The sequence below is a fragment of the Martes martes genome, assembly GCF_963455335.1.
Source record: "Martes martes genome assembly, chromosome: 1".
NCBI lineage: Eukaryota > Metazoa > Chordata > Mammalia > Carnivora > Mustelidae > Martes > Martes martes.
Window position 1 is genome coordinate 204,317,300 of NC_137888.1, and position 21,052 is coordinate 204,338,351.

The 21,052-nt window shown below is 50.5% G+C and overlaps 1 protein-coding gene across 6 annotated transcripts in view; it reads left to right on the forward strand.

The window, feature by feature from the left end:
* The first annotated feature begins 2,653 nt into the window (after nucleotides 1-2,653).
* EPS15L1 (epidermal growth factor receptor pathway substrate 15 like 1) overlaps nucleotides 2,654-21,052 on the forward strand; it is a 94,835-nt gene continuing 76,436 nt past the window's right edge. For all 6 annotated transcript variants that reach the window (XM_080802501.1, XM_080802504.1, XM_080802502.1 and 3 more), the window contains exon 1: nucleotides 2,654-2,714. In XM_080802501.1, the coding sequence (XP_080658627.1) occupies nucleotides 2,682-2,714 (33 nt within the window). In that variant the 5' untranslated portion in view covers nucleotides 2,654-2,681. The remainder of the gene's footprint in view (nucleotides 2,715-21,052) is intronic.

Sequence of the window (21,052 nt, forward strand, 5' to 3'; positions counted from 1 at the left end):
TGAGTGGGGTGGGGGGGTAGAGGGAGAAGGAGAGAGAGAATCTCAAGCAGGCCCCACACCCAGTGCAGAGACTGATGAGGGGCTGATCTCACAACCCTGAGATCATGACATGAGTCAAAATCAAGAGTCAGATGCCCAACTGACTGAGCCACCCAGGTGCTCCTAAATGTGGGCTTTTTGACCGATGGTTAGTGGTGTATTGGGGGTTGGTTATCACTCTCAGAAATGAAAGACTCACTTCCACACAGCAGGGAAGGGACTCAATAGTCTACCCCTTTAGTCTCTGAATGATATAAGAAGTTACTGAGGAAAGAAGCAGAGCCAGGCTTAGACAGAAAATGATGGAAAGAGTTGTATGAAGACGGGTCCAACCAGCTCAGATCCTGCAGAGCTCATCTTCGGAGCAGTGCCATCCTGAGAACTTTCTGTGAAGAGGGATATTCCCCATTTGCAGTGGCCACACATGCTCCCTTGAAATACGGGTGGTGGGACTGAGGAATGATTTTTTAAACAATTAATAGTAATTGGTTTTAGACTAGTTTTAGGTTCCCTGCAAAGCTGCACAGAAAGCACAGAGTTTCCATATACCCCCACTCCTATACCCACACATCCTCCCCCACTAACAATATCCCACAACATAGTGGTACGTTTGTCACAATTGATGAAGCTGACATATCATTATCTCCCAGAGTCCATAGTTTACATTAGGATTCATTCTTGGTGTTGTACATTCTATGGAGGAATGAGTTTTTAATCTTATTTAATTGTAATTCGAATTGAAACTTACTTGGCCACACGTGATGTGTGGCCGCCATGTTGGACAGTGCAGCTCTGGACTCTGGCGAGAGAGGTCACTGAATGGTGGCTCACTGCCCAGTGTGGTGGCTATAGGAGTAAGAGGTAACCCCAGGCTGCTAGCTGGGTGGGACTCACAGCACCAAGCCTCTGTTTCCAGTCAAGAGGATGCAGGAGGGTCTCCGTGGTCATTGCCTCTGTAGGCTCTGACACTAAGGCTAGAAGCTTGTATATAACATTTCACAGACACGCTTACCCATTGGTTTTCCATCACCTTCTGTCAGAAATGGGAAGGCAGGCAGAGAGGAGAAGCCATTTTTTCAGGTTTCCGGTGGCCCCTTAGGCAGTGGTGAGAAAAACAGCAGGGACTTGAGCAATGGCAAAACAGCAGTGGCTGCTGAGAGTGGACATCTGGGTTCCTGCTCAGGGCCCAGTGATCATGGGTTTTGGGTAACACCTTTTCCCCTTTGGCCTTTAGCCCTAAAAGGGCTAAGCAGTTTCCTACAGTTACTAATCTTTAGGTAACCTTATATTCCTGTTCTGTTTTTGCCATACTTTCATACTCATTCTCCTATACCAAATGTCCTCAGTTGGATATCTAAGAATGACTTGACTTTGCCTTATGGAACACAGATGGATAAAGCACGCAAGACAGCTAAAAGCCTCCATCTCCGCACGTGGACCACCGCTCTGGCTTTCCAGCTGGCCCACTCCCGTCCATCCATCGGTGCTCAGACTACTTGGCCTGCTGCATCGAGAGTTGCCATCCTAGGACACAACAAATCTGATCATGTTCAAAACCTTCCTGTGGCTTCCCCTTACTTTTTTTTTACAGGGAACCGAGGGGTGAAGGAGGCATAACCAGACTGAAAACTTGGAGCTCAGACGTCAAAACAGTCCAAGGAGACCAGATGATACATGGTCTTATCTTGTTGCTCTTGGCTCAGGGGTGTCTCATGAGACCAGCAGCAGTTTGACTGCAAAATGGAAGACATGGACAGGAAGCTGTGTCCACCCTGAAATCACATGGCCTTCTAGCTTGCCTGCCTGGGGCAGGGCTCCTGGCCAGACTCTGTATGTGGCCATCACAGGAGACCAGGTAAAGGTGGCCCACTTGCCTCAAGAAAACCTTTTGCCGTTTTGGTCAGCTGCCTGGCTGGACCGTTCTTCCTCGCCCTGTTAGTGGAAACTGGCCACAGATGAGTGTGTGGACCTAGCCAATGGAAGACAAAACATCTAAAGAAATAAAAGCCCCCTCCAGTACCCGTTCTCCAGCAAACACATCAGGCACCTGTTCTGGGCCAGGCGTAGTGTGAGATGTGGAGGTAGGACAGCAAACCACATTACCATCCCCTCTTCTCAGAAGGGGACTGGGGGTTCAGAGAAAGTACATGAGTGACTTGCCAAGGTCACCCTGCTAGAAAGTGGCAGTTGGGAAATTATCACACAGACATAAGCACCTGTCAGCCCCCGCCCCCCTACAACATGCACCCTATCCTAGAAACAGAGAGCGTTGCTGAGCACGGCGAGGTTCCTGACCCTCTGCGGGGTGGGAAACAACCCCCCACAGGTGTTTGCCAGGAATGATTTGCTGTCATTCCTCCAGGTGCCCGGCGGGAAGGCGGGCCAGGGGGAAAGCGGCAGAGAAGCTTGGAGCACACTCGGAGGCCTGCGCTCCTCCCCGGCCCCGCCCCCTCTCGGCCAAGGCTAGGTGTGCACGGCCCCGCCCTCGACCCCGCCCCTTTAGGTTGAGTCGCGCGTGCGCAGCCCTGCCTCAGCCCTGCCCTCTCCCGGACTCCGCTGCGCGCGCACCGCCCCTCGCACCCGTGCGCACGCGCGGCCCCGCCCCCGTCTCCCCGGCGCTCGGAGCCCGAGTCCGCGGGAAGATGGCGGCCCCGCTCATCCCGCTCTCTCAGCAGGTACGGGCCGGCGGGCGGAGGTGCAGCGCCGGGGCGCGGGGCGCGAGGTGGGCACTGCGGTGAGGCCGATGTACAGGGAGGCCCAGCCGGGCGGCGGCGGCTTGCGCTGAGCGGCCCCCGCGGAGGGCGGGCGAGTGGGCGGGCGGTCCTGAAGGTGACAGGCCGGCCCGGCTCGCGGCCTCCCGCGCCCTGACGACCCTCTGCAGGCGGTGTACAAGCGGGGTCGCTGCTTGTGTCTGCACAGTCCAGAGCCCAGCCACGGCTCCACGCCCGGCCTTCGCCGCCGCTCCCAGGCCGGGCGATGCACGGTGGCACTGGGCTCTCATTCGGAGAGGTGGGCGAGGGGAGTGATCCTTTCTGCCGGTGCGTCGGCCCCGCGAGTCTTTGTTTCCTGCCGGGTCCCATTCCCCCCCGGCGAAGGCAGAGCCCTGCCAGAGCCAGGACCCTCCAGCAGTGCGATCCTGGACTCATCCTTCAATTCCTTGGGAGCTGTTGCTGCCACCCTTGAATCGAGAAAGGGGAGATCGGACGTCTCTGGGTCCCTGTCTGTGCCCTCAGATACGCCTGGTGGTCTTACTAAGGGGCAGTAACAGTGGCGCCACACATAACGTGCAAAAAAGAGCCTTGCGCAGGCAGCCCTGCTTTCTGGGAGGGACGTTCATTCATTTATCCGTCAAATGTGCTTTGGTCCAGGTGCTGGGAGCGCAGCAGTGGCCCAGACAAGGTCGCTGCTCTCCCGGAGGTGACACTCTCATGGGAGCTAGAAACTACCTGTGCCCTGCTAATAACAGCTGCCGTTATTGACTGAATACCTACCTATGTTGTACCAAGCACAATATTATAGACATTTTGTCTGAATTATCTAGCACAGAGTTGGGATTAAGAGTGAGAACACAGGGTCATATCATCTTGTGTTTAGTTCTTGGCTCTATCATTCTTCTTAGTGTCCTTGGGTAAAGCGCTTAAAACTCATTTGGGAAATGGGAATATAAAAAAAATTAGGAAAATGTGAAGATTAAGCATGTAAAAGCACTTAGAACAGTGCCTGGCATATGATAGCACTCAGTGATACTGTAATTATTATCGTCATTTAGTTCTCTGGCAGATTGGGACATATGGGAATGTAGACCACAGCAGTAAGAATGCTAAACCTTAAGAGAGCCGATAGGCAGGTTGGCATGATTGACCAGCTGTTCCAAGGAGAGAGACATGCATACCTGCTAAATCTTACAAGAACTAGCCAGTTTGTAACACTGTCACTAAATTAAAAGTATTAAAGACCAGTAGTTATTAATTAACATGTTCTTCCAGGGGCGCCTGGGTGGCTCAGTGGGTTAAAGCCTCTGCCTTTCGGCTCAGGTCATGATCTCAGGGTCCTGGGATCGAGCCCCACATCGGGCTCTCTGCTCAGCGGGGAGCCTGCTTCCCTTCCTCTCTCTCTGCCTGCCTCTCTGCCTACTTGTGATCTCTGTCTGTCAAATAAATAAATAAAATCTTTAAAAAAAAAAAATTAACATGTTCTTCCAAAGATACAAAAGTGCTGTGTAAACTAGGTGCCATGCAGATGTGGGTATTATTGCTAATAGCCAGTTGCTACAGTTTAGGGTGTGTTTGTGTGTGTGGGGGGAGCGGTGAAACTCACTTAGGCTCACTTAATGAGAAAGTGGAGCTCCCAGTTTTGGGGGGGAATCTTTTTAAAACTTAAAAATTTTGACAGTAGCCCTAATCTGAATTTTGATGATGACGTTGGCTAGTGTTTATTGAGTGCTTTAGAGTTTTAGTGCTTTCTACCACTTTGGCGCTTATGCACACAAAGAGAGGGGAATTCTTATTTTACTGATGAAGGATTAGCTTTGGAGGAAGGCAGTGGTTTGCCACTGTTAAGGTATGAAAACATAAATCGGGTCATGTGATTCACCTGCTTAGCACCTTTTGAAATAAATATCCCAGTTCCTTCTCAGGAAGCCTTGCTGGTCTGGTGCCTGCCTGCCCTCTCCTGCCTCGTGCTTTCCCTGGTACCCACGCTACAGCCATACTTGCTGATTTTCTGCTCCTCCCATAGTCCAAACTTTCTCTGTCCTCGGGGTGTCCCCACTGGCTGCTCCTCCTGAAGTTCTCCTCCCTGTTTCTTCCCTTGGTGCTTTTGGTACCTGGTTCTTTTGCCTTCTTCAGGTGCTAGCTCAGATGTCATTCCTTCCCAGAGGCCTTTGCTGATCACTTGTCCTAAGGGGGGCCCCCTCTTCCATCCCACTGGCATCCATCCTCCACACACTCCTCAGCACCATTCATGGTCTGCAGATGTCTGTTTCTGCGTGAGACCAGGCACTCAGTCAGATCAGGTGCAAACTCTTGCCCCTGTGACCAGCACCCAGGAGGCGTCAGGTAAACTCATGAAGCAGGAACCAGCGAGTTACACCTACCAGTACCATTTACAGGTGGCTCTTCTTCCCTATGTGCGGGATGGGGCTAGGGGTGGGAGCAAAATTGAAGGAGGAGTTGCAAGAGACTGATAGCCAGGAGCCTGTGACAACTTTAGGTTGCTCACTTCTGTGTTTTTTATGTTCCTTTGTATGCTTGTTGAAAGAAACCAGGTTTTCTTCCTTCAGGTAGTTATGGCAACATTTCTCTATACTGTTCTTAGGTGAAGTTTGGCACCAGGTGTTCCTGTGGCGCTAGGTGAGAGGCATAGCCCTTCCAGGTGTTTTCAGTCTAGCTGAGATCACACGGGTTCACAGATAATTACTGGGGAAGCGTGGATATGATTCCAGGATAATTTCTGGTTGGGGGCAGTCATGGAGCCCCTAGAGCATGAGACTGTGCTCTGGTTGGACTGAGGTGTAGGGTGCACTTGGAACATGGATGGCCCATTCAAGGTGAGTAAAGCGGTTGCCAGCAGGTTTGCAGAGGGGAGTGGGACAGCGTGTTTCCCTTCCGTCTCCAGCACTTTTCACATCAGCATCTTTCCTGGTCTGCTCCGCACTCCCTAATATCTATGGCACCTCTTTCCCTGTACAGTCCCTTCTGACCCTGAATCCAAATCTTCCCATTTGAAGAGTCAGGAGTCTAGGGTTGATTTTTCCCTCCATTGGTGTCTCAGTGCTTTCTGTTTCTCAGAAATTTACCTGTGTCCCTCACCCGCTTTGTACCATGTGGTCTCATAAGTTATTGGTCACCATGCTATCCTCATCCCCAGTGGCCTATCGTTGGTTGTCCTTGAACCCCACAACACTGGTTATTGTAACCCACCAGTTGGCCTTCACTCTGTCTTCTGCCTTCTTTCTCCCTGTCGGCTTCCGTCTTAGGGTCTCCTCACAGGGTGTGCCCTTTCCTCACTGAGACCCTTCTGAAGTCCAGCCTCCTGTTTCTCCCTTGCCAGCCCCCCATCCCACTCCTGCCGGCTGCCCGCTGGAATTGGCCACCTCCTTACCACATCCACAAGTTCACGGGCAGGGGCTGTCCCCCTTCCTGCTTAGTCTCTTCCTCATAGTTCATTCTGCACAACCACCCCCCGCTCCAGAAACCTCCAGCTGCTCCCCCTTTCACTCCCCTCCCTATGTCCAGCTTGACTGCTCCTGGTTCAGCATTCCCACGCCCCCTGGGCCTGCTCCTCCTGACCTTGCCGGCTTGCTCTCCCACACTTCCAGCATTTCCATGTAAGCCCTTGCTCTGCCCAGTGTCCCCCACATCCCTCCACCTCATGCTGTGATCTCCTGCAGCAGCCTACCCTATCTCCTGCCCATTGGAGGCCACTCTCAGAGGGCTTCCTTGGTGGTGTCCTCCCTCAGTTCCACCTCAATGACAGTCCTCCCTCCTGTACCTTCTGTGGGTCCCTTGTGTGGCCCTTGACCCAGGAAGCACACGGAAAGCATTGGGCTCATTGATGAAGAGAGTGCCCTGTGCCCAAGGAGTTCTGTCCCCTCCCCTTGCCACTGGGATCCTCCTCCTTTGTCATGGGCTTTCTCTGCCGAGGCACTTGAGATACATCGTCTTTTTAATGGGTGCCAGGTTCTAAGGTTTTTATTCCCATTTTGCAAACGGGAGACTGAGACCCACAGAGATTAAGTCACTTGTCGAAGTCCCGTAGTTAGTGGGTTGACCCCACATCCGTCTGCCTGCAGAGCCCTGCTCTTTCCCCTCTTCCAGGCAGCCTGCTGGGCACCTCGCCCAGAACAACACCCGGTGAACGTGTCTGCAGTGAATGTCAAGTGATTGGAGCACTTGTTTGTACTTTCGTCCCTTGTTTTTTTCTCTAAAATAATTGCTACTTGCTCTGTCTTACTAGAATGCTAATGGTAGGGGCGCCTGGGTGGCTCAGTGGGTGAAGCGTCTGCCTTCAGCTCAGGTCATGATTCCAGGGTCCTGGGATTGAGCCCCACATAAGGCTCCCTGCTCAGCAGAAAGCCTGCTTCTCTCTTCCTCTGCCTGCCGTTCTGCTTACTTGTGCTGTCTCTCTCTGTCAAATAAATAAATAAAATCTTAAAAAAAAAAAAAAAGAATGCTAATGGTGATGTGGTATAAGTTGGTGAGTAGAGAGTCAGGTTTTAGGGTAAAGACTGGCCCTACCCTGTAAGATCCAGAATTCCCTGGCTCTTTATCTTATTGAGCTGCATTGGCCTGGTTTGTGGACTGAGTAGCTCCCAGTTAAGCAAGAACATGTAAATTTTGCTCCCTCTGCCCCATTTTGAACTTTATTATTATTTTTTAAAGATTTTTATTTATTTTTATTAGAGCACAGAGGGAGAGGGAGAAGCAGACTCCCCGCTGAGCTGAGAGCCCAACTCGGGGCTGGATCGCAGGACCCTGAGATCATGACCTGAGCCGAAGGCAGATGCTTAACCAACTGAGCCATTCAGGTGCCCCAATTTTGAACTTTAAAGCAATTTTTCCATGCCTGGTTCTTCACTCGATCAACTGATCTGGGAAGTGAACTGTCTTTGATCAGACAGTATCTGAGAGCTGAGTGTCTGCTCTCTGGTGCCTCAGGCCCCTTCACGTTATTATGCTGACAGACGGACATGACTGCCACCACCCCGATGAGAGGCATCTCGACAGCCACGCGGGGGGTGCTCTCAGGGTCTCCCCACTCAGACTTCACCTGAGCAGCCAATGTCCACTTGGTAAGCTACTCCACATTCTTCCTCAAAGATGCCTCTCCCACCCCATTACCATTTGAGGGCCCTTCAGGGTGTGTTTTTTCAATGTTAGAGTCCCCAGATGTCCTTTCAGTACCCTCAGCTGTTCGGTATTTTCTGTCTCTCAGTTTCTCCATGTGCAAATTGGAAGTAACTCTGTATCCCATATCTGCCTCCTGACTGCGGAGAGTCCGCACCCCGTGCACACCGTTCGTTCAGCAGACCTGTATTAGGCGTCTTCTCTATGTTGGACGCCTCCCAGGCAGTGGGATGTAGCAGTGAACGTGAAGACAGCCCTGTTGCATGGAGCCAAGGTTCTCAGGAGCAGGGCACAGATGGAAGGAAATGAGCAGATACATGGTGTGTCCCAGGGCAAAGTGATCTTGGCAGTGAGAACTGAAGTGGAGTTTACGGTCCCACGTGTGAGGTCGTGGAGGCCTTAGGAGCCATGGACTGAGCAGGAAAGGCATTTTGCATTGCTCACTGTATCCTCCCGAGCCATCCTGATCAGTCTTAGCCTCACTTTATGAAGGGGTTAACTGAGGGCCGGAGGCCTATGTCACTTGTGAAAGGTCACACCCAGCAAGTTCTCTGACACTGCTCATCTAAAGCAGGTCGGGGCTCTGTGTTGCCTTGTAAGTTCTGTTTGTTTTATTTTTTAAGTAGGCTCCGTGCCCAGCATGGAGCCCAATGTGGGGCTTGAACTCACTGCCCTGAGTTCAAGACCTGAGCTGAAATCAAGAGGTGGATGCTTAACTGACTGATCCACCCAGGTGCCCCTTTTGATTTTTTTTTTTTTAACTGCCAAGCATACAAGAGTGTGAGATCTATTTGGTTTTAAACAGTGGTCATGCCACCTAACCTCTAGATACCGGGAGTCTGATGGAGAGAAGATCACTTGTTTAAATTCTTATTTTACTGTTTTAATCTCCTCTCTCTGGAAAGTCATGGGAGTCATGGGAGTCATGGAAAGTCATGGGAGAAACAGAAGTTGCCTTATTGTCTTTATAGGTTTCCCTACTCGAGTGGGTGTTTGATGCTTCATGACTGATGCAGAAATGAGTGAGCCATGCCCAGCTATGAGGAGGGTCGGCTTGGTCCAGGCCATGGTGGAGGCATGGGTGGTCTGAGCTGGATGAGGGCTGGATAACTTGCTTCCACTTGGGAGAGGGCTTCGTGGAGAAGGCACATTTCGGGGAGGCTGGGAAGAGAGGAAGGAATGTTTTTTCAGGCAGAGGCAAAGCAGAATAAACAGAAGCCAAGACGCTGGAATTCTAGCTCAAAGGGCCTAAATGTGAGGCCAGGGCTGGGGACCCTCGGGTCCATAGCCCTCTTTTAACTAGGGTGACTTAGGGATTAAAGGAAGAAGGTCGTTTGGTAAATGGGACACAGTTTGTGCCTTGCGTACAGATTGGCCTGAGACAAAAGGGACTGACAGGGTGTCTGCTTGCCTAAAGAGTGGCCGCTGGTGGTGGTGGTGGGAGGGGTAGTGGGAAGGAGACCTGCCTGCTGGGTGGCCCAGAGGGCTGCTCCAGCTTAGAATGCTCTGTCTGCTGTCGTACACCCAGCCCTCACTGTCACAAGCTGCTAGGGGAAGTAGAGGTTGGAGATGACCACAAACAGCCATGTCCTTAGACTTCCGTCTGGCCCTGCCTTCTTGGTGGGATTGCTGTACTCTTGAGGGCAGAACCGATTTACTGATTACATTTCAGACCGGCTGACACAAAGTCATTTCTCCTTTTGTATACATGGGTGGAAAGCTGGGAAGGGTGGTGCCAGGAAGGCTGACCGGCACTGTCTGTAGACTGGAATCTGGCTTCTGCCCCATCCAGTGTGGTGCTCACCTGCATCCCACCCTTCCCCCTTCCCAGTTCTGCCTTCCCTGTTTGCTCTGCCCGGCGGCCCCTGACCCCTTTTTATTTGTTTGTTTGTTTGTTCTTTAAAAGATTTTATTTATTTGAGAGGTGAGCATGCACGTGAGTAGGGGGTAGGGGCAGAGGGAGGCAGAGAAGCAAACTCCCTGCTGAGCAGGGAGCCTGATGTGGGACTCGATCCCATCCTCATGAGGTAGATGAAGGCAGATACTTAACTGACTGAGGTACCCATGTGCCCCAGCCCCTGGGCCTTTCTTTCAATTGCTTGCTCAGGTGACATTCCCTCTTACCTCAGGGCCTTTGCACATGCTTTTTATTGCCCCCTTTCTGGGATGTTCTCCCCCCCCGCCCCCACTTTATTTCTGGGTTAACCTCTACTCCTCTTCATATCTCAGCTGGCACATCACTTCCTTGGGTAAAGCCTTCCCTGACAGGTTGGCCCACTTCTTTGTTGTTGCCTGTGGGGATATTCTGTACTTTTCCACATGCCGGTCTATGATTTTCTGTTGGTGGGATTATTAAATTGATGGTCAGTCTCCCCCACCACATAGAGTAGGTCCACAGAGGCCTGTTTTAATTCATCCTTGTTCCTCAGGTCCTCAGTAATCCTCTGCCTATGAATGGCAGAATGGTAGGGCCGGTGCACAGTATGTGAGGCAGGGAGAAGCTATGGCAGGTTCTTGGGGAGTGGAGTGTCACATCCAGATCTGACCGCTTACGTAGAGAATGGGCAGAGCTGGGGACTAGCTCAGAGACATTTGTTGTGATGTGGACATGCAGTGAGAAAGAGCAACCTGGCCTGAGGTCGTTTCCAGAAGAGCAGAAGGGGTTGGTGATCGGAGGAGTGAAGGAGCATGTGGGATGGTTATTTGTGCAGGGGGCCTTCTGAGTTTGGGAAGGAGGCAGGTGCGGTGAGTCCAGCCAGCAGGGCAAGACCAGCCTTCCTGGGCGGTGCCAGGTGGGTGGCTGGGTCCGGTGAGATAAGACCCGTCACCTTGCAGTGGGCCCTCCAGGCCTGGTGGGAGCCCACATTTAGGAGCAGTTGAGAAGCAGCCTAGCTCCTGGGGGCAGTGTCAGGTACCGTGTGCTGAGCACCTATCCCATGCTGGTCTGGGACCAAGAAGAAAAAAAACTGAGCCCCTGGCCTTCAGATGGCGCGGCTGGAGCTGGGCTCCCAGGCACAGATAAGTAGGAGCCCGAGGGCAACACCTGGGGGAGGTCGGGTGGCAGCCTGCAGAAGTGGAATGAATTGCCTCCACTGGCTTGGAAATGAGAGCACCAGCAGGGGGGCTGGGTCTTCCTGCCTCTTTTCCCTCTACTCTTCCAGCAGGACTGGAGAAGCAGGTGCGTGCAGCCTTTCGGACTGGCTGCTCAGCACCCCCTCCCGCCCCGTCGGAGCCCCCTTCCCTGATGCTGCTAACCCGGGTGCTGGGGAGAGATTTGGGCTACAAGTCTTAACACAGAAGGAAGGAGGGAGGTTGGGCACTCACTTTGTGCCCATTCACCACTGACTTCCTGTTAGGAAAGTGTCATTGTCACTGTCCCTGTGCTTGTTTCTGAAAAAGGAAACGAAGGAGGGCAGTGCTAAAATCAAAGGTTTCTGGCCTCCCAGGGAACTGGGGAGCTTGGGTCGGACTGCAGTTCCAATGGCCGTGTTCTCTGCTGTGGACAGCACACCATGAGCTTCTGGGAGGACAGGAGCAGCTCTGTCCCTCCTGTGTCCCGAGCCCCTGCAGCAGGCAGGCGGTGGCTGCATGCTCCAGAGAGCAGCCAGGAGCAGTCTCTCTAGCTGCTGGTAGTCGATTAGTGGAAATGTTCTGTCTCCTGGGTGGAGAAGCAGGCACCCAGTGCGCTGGCAAGGGAGTCCTTGAGGGCCAGCATCTTGATGGCCAGACCCCACCCTTTTGCAGGGCTCCCCAAGTCTCTTCGCTTGTGCTGTGAGGTGTGGAGAGGGCTTCTCTGATTTACTAATGACAGCAACAAGCATGCCTGTGGAGCCACAGAAAATTGGCTTTTCTTAATCCACAACGGATGTTTTCAGTTTTACGTACCCAGTGGGAAAATGAAACGATCTTCTTTTGGACCGCTTTTAAAGGCGCAAAGAATAAACAGGAAAAAAAGAGAGGGAGAGAACAGGCCTGTTGAGGGTGAGGTCCTCACGGAGATTATTAAACCAGGACTGGGAAGTTTGGGCATGGATTAGCCCTCTAAATTCCCCGGCACCCTAGAAACAGTGCTGTTTGTGGCTGGAGGTGCCTGGACCCGGCAGACCTGGTTGTGTGCTGTGGAGAACCTTTCTCCTGTTGGGACTTTTCTTGATCAAGACCCTGAACGGTCTCTGGGCCTGCAGTGTCGGACCCCTGTGTCCACGGGGGACACTTTCTCTGCGGAGAAGAGGACTCCGCAGGGGATTTTCTTACACGCCAAACTGGTCCTGTTGGCATTCGGCCTCTAGATTTAATTTTGCCTTTTAGCCCCTCGAAATTATCCTTTAATTCACAGCTACTCAGCACTTAACCTGCTGTGTGTGCGATTGCCTATTTAAAAAAAAATAAATAAGACTGAGAACTAGCAAAGGACTGTTGGGAGCGACTTGCCAACTAGTTGAGTGAGAAAATGAGTACAATACTTACCGCAGTGTAGCCAACATTTGGTAAAGCATTTTATCATTTTTTGGCAAAGACCATTTGGTGTGGTGCGCTGTCAGGACTGTGATCTGATGCTTGCCAAACAGGCCCTAATTAGTAGCCTTGCCTGACGTCCCTTCCCAGCCCCCATGATTCTCTATAAATAAAGCCAGCTCCTCCGTCTCCGTGACAGCAGTAAGAAGGGCGGTAATGGATACAGTCATATTTTGGAGTTGTAGGCTGTGCTTTACTGGGACCTAAACTAATCCTCAGGGCGGACACTGTATTAGTTCCATTCCTTGGCTGGGGAAACTGAGGCTCTGGGAGGCTTTGTGGCTTGTCTTCACTCTGCTGCTGAGTGGGGGAGCTGTGTCTACCTGAGCATCAGCCTCTCTGCAGCCGTCTCACCCACTCCCTCCTGAGGCTCCATCAAAATCTTACCCGTTCTATAAACAAACAAGGAAATAAGTTTACTTAAAAAAAAAAGTTTATGGAAGGCCTGCTTACGTAGACAGCATTGTAAGAGGTAGAATAAATGTGAGACTTCTGCCTCACCCCCTACCCCCAAAATTAAAAATATAGGAAGGAGGGGACCCCAGGCATTAGAGAAGCCTTGACAAAATTTGGGCATGAAGAAATGTCCCATTTGTAGGTTTGGGGCTATGGGAATGTAGAGGAGAGAGAGACTCATTTCAGTTGGGAATTTGGGAGGTTTTTAAAGCGAGGGGTCAGTTGTGGGGCTGGGAGGTAATTGTCCTTGAGTGGGCACAGCCCCCCCACCCATTTCAGGCATAGGGGATAATTTGTGCCCAGACAAGGAGCATACAGTGCACAGTGTGTAGAGAATCTGCCGGAGCAGGAAGGAGAGCAGGGATAGAGTGCTGTGTGCTCGTGAGTGTATGCAAGTGTCTCTGAGTGTCCAGGTGAATGTGTGTGTGGTGGAGAGGGAGGGGGTAGTGAAATTAGCCCAGCAGGGGCAGGGGATGGCTGTGGGGCACCTCAAGAGCCAGGATGAGGCTTGGAACATTGCACTCTTTGCCACATAGAGTCTTTTCCGAGCAGGGGAGTGACCATGTGAATTCCTCTCCCTGCTCCTGCCAGCAGGGCTGCTCTTCTGTATTTGTTCCCTGAGCAGACCACGATGCTCCTCCTTGGTAGTGGCGAGTGTCTTTTGCTCACCATGGAATCCGGGACCCTGCTGAGTCCCTGGTGCCTAGAGGACCCAGGCTCTATAGAGGAGCAGTGGGTGCCAGGAGGCTGATGAGGCCACCCTCAGAGGGCAGGGGAGGGGCATGGAGAGCTGCCGACCCGATCGACCTGGGGATCCCTGAGTCCTGGGCAGCGTGCCCGTGTAAGGGATGACGAAATATTGGGCCGGGGCTCAGCACATGGCAGAGACGTTGGAACCCCGGTCTCCTCATCTTGAGCCCTAGAGTTCTGTCTCACACCCTTTTATATCCTAGATATTCCTGATCCAGGGAAGGAATTTTGGGAAGATTCAGGGCACACTTAGAGCAAGTTGGGAACACTGTGGGAAGTGGTCATTTTCAAGGAAGGCAGTAGGAGCCCTGCTGTTTAGGGGCCCCTGCTGCTGAGCTGTCACTCCTGTGGGTCTGTTCAGGGCCTGGTCCGCTGTGTGGAGAAAGAAAGGACAGAATGGACGGGGGCTGTTCTCTTGAGAGGCTGGGAGGAGTGATAGCCAGGGGGTGCTCTGGGGATGCCAGGGCCACTTTTGATCTTGAGCGGCGTTTGTGGGGAGATCGGGCTAGAATCTGCGCCCCGCTGTGCTCAGGCTGTCTGAGCTCCCTGTTGTCTGACCCTTTCTAGTCCCATCCACCTGCCCTCTGTGTGGCTGCACTCAACCCCGTGCCCCTCCCTGTGTGCCCATCACCTGTTCCCTTCAGGACGCCGCCCCCTCGGTGTGTCCCCACCAGTGGTGCCTCTCTCAGTCGGTGTTGCAGACCTGTCTGTCCCCAGAGCTTCAGTGTGGGTACTCCTAGGCGTGCCTGTTGTCTCGTATCCCTTGGGCAGGCTCAGCTGGGGCTGCGGTGGTGTCTCCGCCCTCACAGGTGTGTGTCTGGGGTGCCGAGTCTCCCCGCCACCCCGTCTCCTCCTTCCAGCACTTGGCAGCCCTCCGTGTGCATTGTCATGTGTAATGACTTTCTCCTCCAGACTCGGAGCTCCGAACGAACTCGGTAGAAACTGCTTGAATGGGAATGAGATTTCCACCTCCACATCAGAGAAACACGTTTAAAGGTGAACAGCCCCCTTTCTTTGTGTTTGCGCACAGTGAGTGGCCTCATTCCCCTGGAGGCTTACGACGTCTCCCCGATCTCCCACTCCACATAGCTAAATGCATATTCAGGTCACTAGTCATGTGCACATCCACTCAGGTCGCCATGGGGATCACGTTCCAGGCTTCTCAGCTGGGTGGGCGCAGACCCTCTTACCTCACTGTGTCCATCCTTCCTGGCTGGCTGAAACTGTGCCGAAGGGCCCCAAGTCCCTGCCACCCACCTCTGCCCCAGAGTCCACTGTGTCCATCCCTGACCCCGGGCTCAGGCTCTGGAGGCTTCGGCAGTGCCTCCTGCTGTCTTAGCCTTCATATCCCATGGCACCTTGTGCTGTAATCATGCGCTCACTTGGCCTGCGCGGTCTCCTCATCTTGAGCCCTAGAGTTCTGTCTCACACCCTTTTATATCCTAGATTCCGCCTCATTGTGTGGACTTAACGTGTGTTTGTTGAATGAGTGAATGAATGAATTTCCAAGTCCCAAGTGCAGACACTCTTTCAGGAAGTTTTCTGTGAAGAGTAGGTGGAAGGTCAGTAGTTTGAAGTGGAATGGGCTGGGGGACACTTCTGGGGATGGGATACATTTTCACATGGGAGCCGGTGGAAGGAGAGGACTAGGGGAGAATGGGACTGTAAACAGCCAGGATCGGAGGACTGCTCAACCTGTGCCAGTCTCTGGTGGTGGGAATGCTCATTCTTATTTTCAGATGAGGAAGCCGAGGCACAGAGAGGCTGCTTACCTTCCCCAGGGTTGCACAGTACTCTAGTGGTGGGGTGGGACTTCATTTCATTTTACTTTTTGTAAAAGATTCTTTATTTTTTAAAAAGATTTTATTTATCTGAGAGAGAGAGAGAGTGAGTAAGAGAGAGCATGAGAGAGTAGAAGGTCAGAGAGAGAAGCAGACTCCCTGCGGAACTGGGAGCCCAACGTGGGACTAGATCCCAGAACTCTGGGATTATGACCTGAGCTGAAGGCAGTCGCTTAACCAACTGAGCCACCCAGGCTCCCTGGGATGGGACTTTAATCCACATCTGTCTGGTGGCGTTGTTGACCTCTGTGTGGTTCTGCTTCTCCCTTGGTGCTGGGAGCACCAGGCTAAGAGGTGTGGGTAGAGACCTTCAGGACTCCCTGCAGGTCCTGTCTCCTGCACAAGGTGGCATGTCAGGGTGGGAAGGTTGCCTCAAGTGACCTTGGTTTCTCTTTTATTTCCGTTTCTGGTAGATGGGGCCAAGAGCAGTGGTCTCTTGGGAGGGCTGAAGCTTGAGTCTGCATTCCGTCTAGTAGATCCTGGCCTTGAACTCCCTCTCGCTGTCGTGCTCACCTTGACACTTCACTGTGTGTCTAAACTTTCAGGCATGGTTCTTGCTCTTTGGTTCTCCTTGTAGCTGGAGACTGTAGGCCTTGAGTTCTGAGTGGGTTGAACGGAGGCCGTGCGTGCTGTGCTGAATGGCAGGTGCACATCTTCACCTAGTCCTTTGTCATGGCAGTCATTTGGGTCCCCAGGGAGAACATGTGTCTTCAGATCCCTCTTCTCGTATGTGGCTCTTTTCCTTTTCTGTCTTGTTTACAAGAGTGATGTGTGCTAATGTAGAACACTGGTGAACTCAGAAAGCCACAGTGGGGGCAGTGGGGACACCAGTTCACTGGTAGGAATCGGTGTTAGCATGTGGTGTCTGTCCTGCCACACTCAAGTCCATGTGCATATGTAATCACTGGGGGCTTACCAGCCAGGTCATCACTATGTATGCTGGTTTGGGCCCTTCCTTTGCACTTAGCAAATACGTGACAATCATACCCTGATTGTAAATGTTCTGCCTGTGCTGTTTTGCTGCTGCGTGGGATCCTTGCCCGTTTTCAACCTCTTCTGTCACCCACAGTCCTCGCCGTCCAGCAGGATGAACTGATACAATGCTCTTGCCTTTCCCCACCTCCTGCATAGTTGGTCACTTCCTTGGGGTAGACCCCCCCGGGGGAGACCATACAGTAGCAGAAGGGGGTGTGTATTGTGTGTTAAAGAAGTGCTAGTTTTGGGGCGCCTGGGTGGTTTAGTCGGTTAAGCGGCTGCCTTTGGCTCGGGTTATGATCCCAGGATCCTGGGATCGAGCCCCACATTGGGCTTCCTGCTCAGCGGGGAGCCTGCTTCTCCCTCTGCCTGCCATTCCTCCTGCTTGTGCATGTGTGCTCTCTCTCTCTTTGACAAATAAGTAAAAATCTTAAAAAGAAAAAAAAGTTAAAAAAAAGTGCTAGTTTTTATTGTTTGTCAAAAGTGTGACACTGCTAATGACAAAGCTGCTCTTTTTTTATTGCCCTTCACACGTGAAGTGGCTTGTACCGCTAGGATCCTTGCCAGAGCAGAAACATATCAGATGTTAGTCTTGAATTATGTAAGATTTTATACACACTCAAAGGAGAGGGAAGAGTTTAATGAACTCCCATGTGTGCACTGTCCGTTTACAACAAATGCCTTTTTTTTTTTCTTTTTTTAAAGTAGGCTCCATGCCCAACATGGGGCTTGAACTCATACTGTTGAGACTGAGAATTGTACGCTCTACCAACTGGGCCAGCTGGGCACCCAAACAAACACTGTTTTGCAAATCTTTGCGCTTGTCTACCACCCCTTGACCTCTGACATGTACATTTTTATTTCTGAGGTTTTTTTTGTTTTAAATCTCAGAAATTGGGGTGCCTAGGTGGCTCAGTCGGTTTGGTGTCCCAACTCTTGATTTGGGCTTAGGTTGTGATCTCAGGACTGTGAGGTCAAGCCCTAGGTCAGGCTCCCCATTCAGCGGGGAGTCTGCTTGAGATTCTCTCCCCCCTCCCTTTGCCCCTCTCCCCCAAGAGAGAGCTCTTGCTGTGCTCTCTCTCTCAAAATAAATAAATCTTAAAAAAGTAAGTCTCAGAAATCATATCTCAGTTTGCATCTCTGACAAGACCATTTTTCTTTACATACCCATGGTACCATATCAACACCTTACACATTTAATCATTCCTTAGTACTATTCTATTGATACCCAGTTTATATTCCCGAGTGTCTCCAGAGGTCACCTTGTTATTCGATTGTGAGGTCTCCTGCTCATACTCTCTTTTTAAAATTTATTTTGAGATAATTACAGATTTACGTGCAGTTGAGAAAAATAATGCAGAGAGAGCCTGTGTCTTCACTGGGTTTCCCGCAGTGGTAACACTCAGCAAATCTGTAGTTCACCGTCACAGCCAAAACTGTGACATCGATGCAGTCAGATGCAGACCGGTTCCATCCCACGCAGGAATCCCTCCTCTTGGCCCTTTTAGCCACTCCCATGCCTTCCTTCACCTCTGGCACCCACTAATCTGTTCATTTCCAGAATTCCAGCATTATATGTAATAGAGTCATTCAGCACATGACCTGTGGAGATTGGCCTTTTTAACTTAGTATCGATTCTTCTAGGCTGTTGTGCATGTTAGTAGTTCATGCCTTGGCATTTTTCATTGCCAAGTGGTATTCCACAGGGTGGGGGGTGGTCACAGTTCATGTAACCAATCCCCCATGGAAGGACATCGGGTGTGTTTCCGGTCTGTGAGTACAGGATGTTATGCAAACCCAAGTCTTCATTTGTCTGGATGAATGCCCAGGACAACTGCTGGGTCTTGTGACAGTTGCAGGCTTAGTTCTTTTTAAGAAACTGCTGAACTGTTCTCCAGAGCTGTACATCTTTACCTCCCCACTGTCAACGTGCAGGTGATCAGTTTCTCTGCATGCTCACTGGTGTCATTGTTTGTTATTTTTGCCATCGTCATAGGTGTGTGGGGGCATCTCCCTGTGGTTCTGATTTGCGTTTCCCTAATGACTAACGTATGCTGACCATCTTTTCATGGGCTTACTTGCCATCTGTGCATCCTCTTGGGTGAAATGTCTCTTCATGTCTTTGGCTCATGTCCTCATTTGATCATTTGCCTTTTTTTTTTTTTTTTTATAAGCAAACCCTGTGCCCAATGTGGGGCTTGAACTCACTACCCCAAGACTGAGTCGTGTGCTCCACCCACGGAGCCAGCCAGGCACCACCCTGCCCTCCCCCACTGTTTGCTTTTGTGCCAGTGAGTTTTGAGAGTTCTTTGTATATTTCAGATACTTTATGTATTTCATATCCTTTGTCAGATCTGTGATTTGCAAATATTTCTGTGACTTGGCTCATCTTCCCAGGGTCTTTGACAGGGCAAACATTTTTAATTTTGATGAGGTCCAATTTATCAGTTTTTCCTTTTATGAGTCAGGCTTTTGGTATCAAGTCTAAGAACTCCTTCCCCAGCCCTTGATTCTGAATATTTTATTCTGTTTTTTTGTTTTGTTTTGTTTTCCCAAAAGTGTTATTCCATTTAAGTTTTTCCATTTAAGCCTGTGACCCATTTGGAATGAATTTTTGTAGAAAGTGTGAGACTTGGGTTGAGGCTCATTTTCTCCCTCTGGATGTCCGGTTGCTTCACCTTAGGCCAGGCAGGCCTCTTTCCTCCTGAATGGCCCTGTACCTCTGTCAGCAGTCGGTTGGGTTCACCCAGTGTATATCTGTTTCTGGGCTCTCCTTTGTGTCCCATGGCTGTGTGTGTCTGCCCCTTCATCACCGCCATACTGCCTTATAGCGAGACTTGAAATCAGGTAGACTGATGCCTCCCACTTTATTTTTCTTCTTCCAAATTGTTTTAGCTATTTTGGTTCCTTTGCCTGTCTCTATACATTTTAGAATAGTCTTATTTTTATCTACAAAAACTCTTGCTGGAGTTTGGCAGGAATGAAGTGGAACCTGCATGTCAGGGGTGTACACGGTAACTGTGTAGTATCGCATCACCCTCTAGAAAAGCCAGTTGGTCACCTTCCCACACATAGGGCCCAAGATGCTCGTTTCCCCCTCTGTTGACTCTGCCAATTTGATAGCAAATGCTGGTGCTTCACTCTGTTTTGCAATATGGAAATTGAATGTTCCCCCCAACTTTGCTATGTCTTTTCTTTCTGAATTTTTTTTTTTGCTCGTTTATTTTTTATTTTTTTTTTAAGATTTTATTTATTTATTTATTTATTTGACAGAGATTACAAGTAGGCAGAGAGGCAGGCAGAGAGAGGAGGAAGCAGGCTCCCCGGGGAGCAGAGAGCCCGATGTGGGGCTTGATCCCAGGACCCTGGGATCATGACCTGAGCTGAAGGCAGAGACTTTAAACCACTGAGCCACCCAGGCACCCTCATTTTTTTTTTTTTTTAAAGATTTTATTTATTTACTTGACAGACAGAGATCACAAGTAGGCAGAGAGGCAGGCCGGGGTGGGGGGTGGGAAGCAGGCTCCCTGCTGAGCAGAGAGCCCGATGGGGGGCTCCATCCCAGGACCTTGAGATCATGACCTGAGCCAAAGGCAGAGGCTTAACCTACTGAGCCACCCAGGTGCCCCTGCTTTGCTCATTTTAAAATTAGGATATCTTTTTTCTTGTGGTTTTATACAAGCTCTCTCTCACATCAGTGTTCTCCTTCTCTCAGCAAGGTTTGCCTTAGCTCTGGTTTAGAAACCTCTGAAGGGGCATTTGGAGAGAGCTGTCAGTTCCTGGGAGATCAGAGATGCCCCAGTGTTTTCTGATGTTTTTGAATGCTGCTGAGCTAAATCCCAGTTTCCTTAGCTGCAGAATATGACTGTGCACATAGCCAAGATAATGGCTTTGCAAGCAGTGAGGGCAGCCAACGCTAAGTGGAAGGCAGAAATGTAAGGACTATTAAGTGAGCACTTCTTTGGGCTGCTTTTTTAAAAAAATTATTATTATTTAAGTTTTATTTATTTAAGTCGTCTCTACACCCAGTGTGGGGCTTGAAGTCACGACCCTGAGGTCGAGAGTTGCACACTCTCGTGACTGAGCCAGCCAGGTGCCCCGTGGGCTGCAAGTTTATATCAGCACCTGGCTTTCCAAGTAGAAACTCAGACCAGGATGTCTTTGGGTGTTACCTGCCTAATTCCTGCAAAACTTGGCAACTTGATCGAAAAATACACCATTTGCATTCCCCTGATGATGAGTGATGTTGAGCATCTTTTCATGTGTCTGTTGGCCATCTGGATGTCTTCTTTGGAGAAATGTCTGTTCATGTCTTCTGCCCATTTTTTAATTGGATTATTTGGTTCTTTGGTGTTGAGTTGTATAAGTTCTTTATATATTTTGGATACTAACCCTTTATCAGATATGTCATTTGCAAATATCTTCTCCCATTCAGTAGATTGTCTTTTAGTTTTGTTGGTTTTTTTTCCTTTGCCATCGAAAAGCCTTTTATTTATTTATTTTCAAAGATCCTTTTATTCATTATCCTTATTTTTTTAAGATTTAAAATTTTTTTTTAAAGATTTTATTTATTTGTCAGAGAGAGAGAGAGAGAGAGAGTGAGTGCACCAGCAGGCAGAGTGGCAGGCA